Source organism: Cyprinus carpio, chromosome A21 (assembly GCF_018340385.1).
Source record: "Cyprinus carpio isolate SPL01 chromosome A21, ASM1834038v1, whole genome shotgun sequence".
Taxonomy (NCBI): Eukaryota; Metazoa; Chordata; class Actinopteri; order Cypriniformes; family Cyprinidae; genus Cyprinus; species Cyprinus carpio.
Genome location: NC_056592.1, coordinates 21,745,051 through 21,754,395, shown reverse-complemented (window position 1 = coordinate 21,754,395; position 9,345 = coordinate 21,745,051). Strand labels below are relative to the sequence as shown.

Genomic DNA, 9,345 nt, shown 5'->3' with positions numbered 1-9,345 from the left:
TTACATGACATCGATGGTCAGGAAGTGGAGTTTGATCGACGCGCGCTCTGACCAACCGAAATCGAAGATTCAGCCTCGGAGGCCCGCCTTGGTCTGAAACCAACCAATGGGCTTTCAAAGCCAAAACTTCCGGTTTCTGGCAGGAATCGTTTCATTGTGTGTACGTTGTTGAAATGGGCTCGTAGTTTGTAGCGCGTCAAATCTGCAGTTTCGGCGCGGACACGGTCGGTTCTGCTGCTTCAGTCAAGTCGCGGGATCTTCAGCGAACCGGATCCGAAGCGTCGCGGAGATTGTCGTTCTGGACGCTTCGCTCGGCGAGCCTGCCGTTCGTTCATCCGCGGCGCGCTCGGCTCTTCGGAACGCATCGAGTTTGGCTTTCAGCTGCGTTAAACTCGACCGCCTCTCCCTGGAAGTTCCCGTTATGAACGGGTTCAGCACGGAGGAGGACAGCCACGACGGGCCGCCCGCGCCGCCGTTCTTCGGGCAGAGCTGCTGTCTGATCGAGGACGGGGAGCGCTGCGGCCGCGCGGCGGGGAACGCGTCCTTCAGCAAGCGCATCCAGAAGAGCATCAGCCAGAGGAAGCTCAAGCTGGACATCGACAAGAGCGTAAGAGTCGTTACCGGGCCGCTCTTTAATCTGTGATGCGCGCGAGGCCTACAGCCCTGATCTCAGATCAGACAAACACAGGCCTGGCTCTTTACTGTGACTTTCAGAAAGATCTCTGGCCAGAATGAGCTTGTTTTAGTTTGGTAAATGTTGTTGTATGGAGTGTAAATCGCACTGAAAACATCAGATTGTATTTTCGTGATATAGTAATGGGTTCTGCGTTCTTTAATCCAGTATTCTGGTTTTTAACACTATTTTTCCCCTCAGGTTCGGCATTTGTACATCTGTGATTTCCACAAGAACTTCATCCAGAGCGTTCGCAACAAACGCAAGAGGAAGACCAGCGATGACGGAGGAGAGTCTCCTGACCACGATGTAGAAGTGCCGGAGGTAATCAGGGTCCGTCTGTGTGCATGCTCTCGTGTTCGCTCAGCATCGCAGGTGATGATGCAGTGTTTCACTAACTTCTGAGAGGTGTGTGTCTCCGAGAACAGCATCGTGCCTGCAGCTCTTTACTCACAGCAGTGTTTGCAAGGATAAAAGAGCATTGTTCTTGTTCCATGAATTAACAGATCTACGGTTTTAAAAGGTTTAGAGATATACTGCTTGTGGTTATGGTTGGATGAGAAGCGGTATAATAATGCATTATGAATGTACCAAACCCTTGTTGTTTTACTACATAAAGTCTGTAAGAATGTACGTTTTACATCATAGTCTACATTTTAATATTAGAAACCATAATAATAGTAGGCCTATTAGTTAGATGCAAGATATTTAGTAAGCTGTGACTCTGGAGAATTGAATTTTAAAATCATAAAATCAATAAGATCACGATTCTCCCACAATTCTGAGAAAGAAAAAAAAAACCTTAGACAGAAACAAGTTAATATATAGGCTAATTCACTTAGGTTTCTTACATTTTTTTTTTCTTTATTTAATGTGATAAATGAGTCTAAAATGTTATAAATGAGCCTATTAAAAATAAAAATATGCCAGGTCTGGGCAGCCCCCCGCTTCCACGATCCGTGGCTGGATTCACCGTCACAGAGACATCAGAAATGATGCTGAGACACACACACACACACACACACACACACATACAGATCTGTGTGACGAAGTTGTGGCCCCACAAAAACATTGTTCTGTCAGGTGTTTCTGCACATCGAGTGGATTTTGTGTTATTAAGTAATTGCAGCACAGTTCAGATCTTCAGGGCAGAAGAACAGCATCAGATTGTTTTAGCTTCAGCAAGAAACCTCATACTTTTGAACTGGAGACATGAACTGACAATGAACTGTTTCTGCTGGATGAAACTCTGGATTTTACTGAAATGTTTTTCCCTTTGAACTGTTCCTCTGTGGATTAGCTGACATGTTTTGTGTAGGACTCTGTGAGACTAGTTAGCACTGGACATACTAGTCAGTTCATGTTGTTTCCAGTAGTGGCTCCTGACAGTAAATGTAGGTGTGGTGGATTCTGGGCCGTGTAATGAATGTGATTATGATGACTGTAGGTACTGGACACATGCAGACACTGTTGGCGGCGGCTGGTGTTGTTCAGCCTGAGGATGGCGCTGTAATGCTAATCGACAGTGTTAAGAGTCGAAGGATTTGAGGTTCTTTCACCGATCTATTAAGCTGCTACACACACACACACACAAGCATTTTAGATGTGTACAATACAGAATATGATTACACCAGCAAAGTAAAAAAAGGAGACAAAATGAGTAATAAATGAATAAATACAATAAAATAAAAACAGATTAGATTCAACTTTGTCATTGCACATGTAAGGTACAAGGCAACGAAATGCAGTTAGCATCTAGCCAGAAGTGCAATAAGCAGTAAGTACAGAATATACAAGGTCTACAATGTTACAAATGTACAATAAATATATGGATAAGGCAGTATTATGGACATAATTTACAGATTTTTAAATACTATCAGCATGATATACAGATAGGTGTACTATGAACATACTATACAGATGGAATATGTAATAAGTGTGTGTACACTATAAGCAGAAACTATGAGCATATGAACATCATTTACACTAGTGCAATGGACAGTAAAAAGTGCATAGAAAAATATTTCAGTGTGCAAATGGATTACTCAGTATTCTGGATGAACAGACAGTAGTGCAAGTAATAACAAGTTTACTGTTTTTTGCTTGTTTGTAAATCAGATGTAGTGATGAGGAGGGGTGACGAGTCTGTGTGTGTGTGTGTGTGCCTCAAGCAAAACAAGGAAGTCAGAGGGCAGAATTCAGTAAGGAGACAGCTGTAGGGAAAAAGCTGTTCCTGGATCTGCTGGTCCTTGTCCGGAGGCTCCTGTAGCACCTCCCGAAGGGCAGGAGGTTAAAACAGTCTGTGGTCAGGGTGAGAGGAGTCCTTAAGAATGCTGCGAGCTCGACGTAGACAGCGTTTCCTCTGGATGTCCTCAATAGCAGGAAGTGGTGTTCCTGTGATGCGTTGTGTGGTTTTCACCACCCTCTGCAGTGCCTTGTGGTCAGCCACCGAGCAGTTCCCATACCAGACTGTGATACAGCTGGTCAGGATGCTCTCGATCGCACACCGGTAAAAGTTCAGCAGTATGGCTGAAGACAGTTGGTTCTTCTTCAGTGTCCTGAGGAAGAAGAGGCGCTGGTGAGCCTTCTTGACCAGGCTGGAGGTGTTTGTGGTCCAGGACAGGTCCTCTGTGATGGTGGTTCCCAGGAACTTGAAGCTGGAGACAGGTTCAACAACTATCCCGTTTATGTGGATGGGGTCATGCGTGCTTCCTTTCTTCTTCCTGAAATCCACAATGAGCTCCTTTGTCTTGCTGGTGTTAAGGAGCAGGTTGTTGTCAGCGCACCATGCGGCCAGGTGCTGAACCTCTTCCCTGTAGGCAGTCTCATCGTTGTCACTGATGAGGCCAATCACCGTGGTGTCATCTGCGAGTTTAATGATGGAGTTGGATCCATGCACAGGCTTGCAGTCGTGGGTGTAGAGGGAGTAGAGGAATGGGCTCAGCATACAGCCCTGTGGTACGCCGGTGTTGAGTGTGATGGTGGTGAAGCGAGTGTGGCCTGACCTAACATGTCCATGATCCAGGTGCAGAGGGAGGTGTTAATGCCCAGGTCTCCAAGTTTTGTGGTCAGCTTGGAGGGAATGACGGTGTTAAATGCTGAGCTGAAGTCAACAAACCAGTTCAAACCAGGGTCCAGTGTGGGCAGGAGGCAGTCTTTGAGGTGTGCTAGAACCAGTCGCTCAAAGCACTTCATTACAATAGGTGTGAGTGCTACGGGGCGATAGTCATTCAAGCACAACGGGGAGGAGTGTTTCGGCACTGGCACAATGGATGTGAACTTAAAACATGTTGGCACAGTTGTTTGGGTGAGGGACAGGTTGAAGATGTCTGTGAAGACCCCTGCAAGCTGCTCTGCACATGCTCTAAGCACACGTCCAGGAATGCGGTCCGGGCCGGCAGCCTTGTGTGCGTTGATCCGGTTCAGTGCAGTGTGGACATCTGTGGAGGTGAGTTTGAGGGGTTGGTGATCTGCTGAGAGTGTGATCTTGGTGGCCGTCTCCTTGCTGTCGCTGTTGAAGCGAGCATGAAAGTCATTTTAGTGAGGAAGAGAGCCGGAGCGGTGTTAGCTTTAGCTTAGCTCTTAGACCCTTCACGTTTCCCCCGCCTTTGTTTACGGTCTCGACGCCGTCTTCGATCACTTCTGCCCGGCCGGGTAGAGTGCGTAGCCTCGGGTGTTCTGGAGATCTCAGAGATGAGTCGAGGATTTGTGATAAAACTGTTGGAAAAGTGCACACCAGTATCCAAAAGCTCCTGTCGGGTGTAAGATGTTAAGGCAAAGCTGTTCAGTACGAACACACCTGAGATGAGCAGGAAAAAAAACTGCAAAATTGCAAAAACTGGAGTGACGCTGAGCCTCGCGATGTGTACGCACCGCCATCTTGGTCATCCTTCACAGCAGCAAACAGTGTTTCTAATATTATTAATAATAATAACAATTATATACAATGAAGAATGTCAAGTAAAGCAAATGAATGAACCATTTCGTCTGGTGTGTATGCTGTATACATATTTTGCAGCTAGGATTTATATGATCTCATCCAGAAAAAACAATTTGAAAAGCATCAAATGGAGTCATTCAGAGAAAACAATGAACAAATCGTGGACAGAATATTTGTCTTGTGGTGTATTTGGGGAAGACAAGAAGAAAGTGTTTGATTCGGCTCACAGTGTTTGCACAGTCGCTGTTCTCTCGGTGTCCAGGACTTTTTATGTCTTCCTTTCTCTATTTCTATGTGATGGTCGCTGAGATGATATTTTGAAAGGATTCATCTTTCTTTAAATTGTTTGATTGTTAAGTAATTTGGCAATTTGTGTTTGTATGTGTTTGTGGGCCGTCACTGATTTGTTGACTCCTCCCTCTTTTTGTGAATCAGTGTATCAGTCTTGTTTTTCACCTAATAAATACTGAAGTGGTGTTTTCTTGTTTAACATTTTGAGGTCAGGGTAAAGTATTTCAAATCTGGGATGAAATGTCTTTGTAATGTGTGATAGTCAGAGCAGCGGTGAGGAAGTGTGTCTGTGGGTCAGTAAGGGCAGAAGCGGTCAGTGCTGTGGATATCTGTCCGTCTCTATAGTCAGAGTATGACTGCTCAGTCTGGACCTCCTCATCTGTCTTCTTAATTTACAGTCTTAAAATGGTAAGAGTTGGGGTCGCTCATTTTTAGGTGTGATGGCTCATTTCTCAATGTGCATTAGTAGAGTGTACTGGCCTAATTCTGCCCTGCATGCGTTGTTCGTAGTGTTCCTCTGGACTCTGAGGAGACTCTTACAGAACTCAGCATGCAGGGCTTCAATCGGATTTTTGTCCCATTTTTCAAATTCGTGATTCAGGAGAGGACCCCACACTTCACTGCCATATAATGCAATAGATTCAATGACTGATTGGAATATTTTGAGCCAGATTCTAATTGGTATTTCAATTTGGATAGATTTATTGATGGCATAAAAGGCCCTTCTCGCTTTCTCTTTCAGTTCATTCACAGCCAAATTTAGTTTACCAGTTGCACTCATCTTCAGCCCGAGGTGTGTGTAGTTTGTGGCATTTTGGTGATACCAAGAGTGAAGATGTCTCTTTTCCTGAACTCTGGGTCTTTTCTGGAATGTTAGTACTTTAGTTTTGTTAGGATTAATGGTCAGGGCCCACGGGGAAGTCGTGGCCTAGTGGTTAGAGAGTTTGAATTCTAATCCTAACGTTGGTGCTGCAGCATAAACGGCTGCCCACTGCTCTGGGTGTGTTCACGGTGTGTGTGCAGGGCTGCCCACTGCTCTGCAGCATAATGTCACATCGCTCTCTCTCACTGCCTCACTGCTCCGGCTCTCTCTCTCTCTCGTGTGTCTCTCTCACGGTGTGTGTGTCTCTCTCTCTCTCTCTCTCTCGCATACTCTGGCTGTATCTCTCCTCTCTCTCTCTCTCTCTCGCTCTCCTCTCTCTCTCTCTCTCTCTCAGCAATTCTGTGTTCTCTCACCTCTCTCTCTCTCTCTCTCTCTCTCTCTCTCTCTCTCTCTCTCTCCTCTCTCTGATGTTCACACACATTGCTGAAGTTTGATTGATTCAGAAATGGAAAGTCACTGGACTCTCATTTATAATGAATTCTGTTCTTCACCTCAGATGTACATTAGTTTAGAAATCACTCTTTCACTCATTTATAATGCTATAAAATATTGTTTATCAATCATTTCATCCAAAAAAAAAACATTAAACCTTGCTACACTGAGACTAGTTTACAGCGCTTGGATATTCTTGCCCTGCTGTTCTCCTCATTTGTAAGTCGGTTTGGATGCAAGCGTCTGCTGAATGATTAAATATAAATGTTGCCTTCCTGCTGAAGCTCAGAGCTGAAACCGGCTGGAGAAATCATTTGAGTTTGTTTACGCTTCAGTTTATATGGCACTGGACGCTTGCAGCTGCTGGATGTTGCTCAATACTTGAGGACGGATTTATGAAACCTGAACTTGAGGGAGAGTAAATGATGAGAATTTTCATCTTTGGATGAACTTTCCCTTTAAACTAAAGCATTTTAATTCCATATTTAGGGTCTAGGATTAAATGAAGTTAAAAAAATGTGTGATTGACCATACAGCTGGTTGGTTAGGCTTCTATCACTTTAACAAGCACAGTTTGTGAAGTGAGGCAGCTTTAAGGCTTGATGTGCTCTGTGTCCAGCAGAGGTTCAGAGCTGGCTGTAATGATGTGTGAGACTGATGCTGGATCTGCTCTCTCCGGCAGGTGGATCTGTTCCAGCTTCAGGTCAACACACTGAGACGCTACAAGAGGCACTACAAGATCCAGACCAGACCTGGACTCAACAAAGCCCAGCTCGCAGAGGTACTGATGAGAGGTCCTGCAGCAATCCTCCTGTGGTGGACCAATCCCTGTTCTTTCAAATACTGCTTTAAAATTTGTACAATACACTAGGGCTCTGCGATTTTTCCTGATTTTGATTCATTCGAATTTATTGTTTTGCCACGATTTTATTTTTTAGAAAATGAGGAATCACGAATTTGAATAGAAATATAACTAAATGTTAGAATTAGACACTTTGACAGTATGCCGGTGATAACAGTAAAGAGAAAAGAACGATCCGACCGCATGTCCACGCACGTGATGACCCGCTCTGTTAAGGACCAGAAATATAGCGCTAGGCGTCATTCACACGACACAGCAGTGGAGTAGCTCAAACATGCAAGATGATGGGAGTGAACTTCTTTTAACTTGAGCGCAGTGTTTTTAGAAAGTCGTTTCATGCATGAGACACTGCAAGAGACGCGAGTGCAACAGTCAAACACATCCATTGTGTACACAAAAAAACAACAGAAAAGCAGCGCAATTGCATAAAAAACCTGTACAGAACTATACTGTATGTCTGATATTTCATGTTTGCATCACGGTGACAGACTGAAAGCTGCTGTTGTTTTTAAAGAACATTTATAGTTAATAAAAGTCTACTGGTGTTATCTATTTTGAATTTGAATTACCTTGACTTTTGAGATTTTCTAAAATAATTTTCCTCGTATTATTTCTGAACACATAATACAAGTTTGTACAATATGTAGCTAAATTATTTGCATCTTTTGCATCTTTTCTGCAAAGATATTTCACAGGTGATATGATGTAGATGTAAAACAAGTGTGCTGCACTCGGAATAGAACTTTCTCTAACTAGAGGGTTAATAAAGAAAGTTACTTGAATCATGTTGTCGTTATATTTTCAAGTGGACTAGTTAGAAATTGTAAAAAAAATCGAGAATTGGTCAAACATTCTGGAAAAATCGTGATTGAATTTTTTTGCTAAATCGCCCAGCTCTACAACACTAAAATATATTTTTCCTGTGAATCTCAAGTTTTTTCTTGCATGAACTTGATGTCCAACAGCAAATCTTTCCTCCAAGTGCATACTTTAATCAGAAGCGAGCATCTGCTCACTTGTGCAGAATATAGAATATGAGTGTGTAACGTAAGTTATGGACCTCAAACCCTGTGCTTATGACTTAAAGCATCTTACATAAAACACACTCTCCAGGTTCAGCGGGAGCTAGTTCTCAGTCAGCTGTTAGTAACTAGCAGGTTAATATTGTTTGTTCTGTCTGTGTTTAGAGAATATGCTTCTCTGTGTTAATGGTGATTTCAGGAAAATCATTTCATCAGATTGAATTGTCTCGTGATGGACGTGGAGCTTCTCGAAAGTTAATCACTGAACATCTGTCAGCCAATCACAGCGCAGCACACATCTGTTCTAGTAAAATCGATGAATTCAGTGTTTTTGTTTTGAATGATCTTTCTTCTTCTTCTGCAGACCGTGAGCCGTCACTTCCGCAATATTCCAGTCAATGAGAAGGAGACGCTCACGTACTTTATTTATATGGTGAAGAGCAGTAAAAGCCGGCTGGACCAGAAACCAGACGCGAGCAAACAAGTGGAGTGACGTTCCCCAGCGAGCGGCAGAAAGCCATGATTTATGATGTGCAGATGTTAGCTGGCTTTGCAATCCTCTTTGAATACTTACTGTGTTTTTTGTCCATACGGGAGTCACTACAGTCACATGCTTGTGTAGTGATGATGATGATGATGTGCCAAACCTCACAGTAACTTTATTAAAGCGCTGGCGTTTGAGTGACGGCGAATCCGGCCTCTCTAATGCTCCAATTTCACCGCTTGTCCAGTGAGGACCTGATTGAAAGCATGACAGAGACTGAATGACTGCAGACCTGCTCTCTCGTGTCTCTCACCCCCCCCCCCCCCCCAGAAGAGCACTGTCTGAGGCTCTCTATTGTTTCTGTTGTGTTCATCTGCTGTGTTTCACATCCGTCTCTGCTTTTATATGACTGCTGCATATCTGCTGTGTATGGTGTTTTTTGTAGCTTGTAATGTTAGTTTTCTTCCTTTCTTTGTGTGAAATAATCAGTCTAAATACAGCTGTTGTGGCACTGCTCATGTTTAATGATGGTGTGTGAGGACATGCTGTTGTGTTAGTGTCAGTCTCCACTGATCTTCAGCACACAGGGTCTCATGGAAAACAACTGAATGATCAAAGACATCTGAGGCTCACTTTTATGCAGTAAGGGTTGTATTTTTTGTCTAAACACATACAGGTGATGATATTAAAATCAAAACATTTCTAAAAATGTAAATCATTAACGTAAGTGAGCTTGTTTAGTTATGCCAGCAAGAATG

The 9,345-nt window shown here is 43.6% G+C and overlaps 1 protein-coding gene across 1 annotated transcript; it reads left to right on the top strand.

Annotated features, from left to right (window-relative positions):
• Positions 1–110: 110 nt before the first annotated feature.
• LOC109053827 (histone deacetylase complex subunit SAP30L) lies at positions 111–9,112 on the top strand. Its single transcript, XM_019071132.2, has 4 exons — positions 111–607; positions 875–997; positions 6,902–7,000; positions 8,468–9,112. Exons 1-4 carry the CDS (start codon positions 422–424, stop codon positions 8,594–8,596), a joined length of 537 nt encoding a protein of 178 aa, XP_018926677.1. The 5' UTR covers positions 111–421; the 3' UTR covers positions 8,597–9,112.
• Positions 9,113–9,345: the final 233 nt, after the last annotated feature.

Bases quoted from the DNA above. Each gene is read 5' to 3' on its own strand.
- LOC109053827 (XM_019071132.2), top strand. From the start codon at position 422: ATGAACGGGTTCAGCACGGAGGAGGACAGCCACGACGGGCCGCCCGCG. The intron at 608-874 runs GTAAGAGTCGTT...TTTTCCCCTCAG, and splicing joins AGCTGGACATCGACAAGAGC to GTTCGGCATTTGTACATCTG. The intron at 998-6,901 runs GTAATCAGGGTC...TCTCTCCGGCAG, and splicing joins ACGATGTAGAAGTGCCGGAG to GTGGATCTGTTCCAGCTTCA.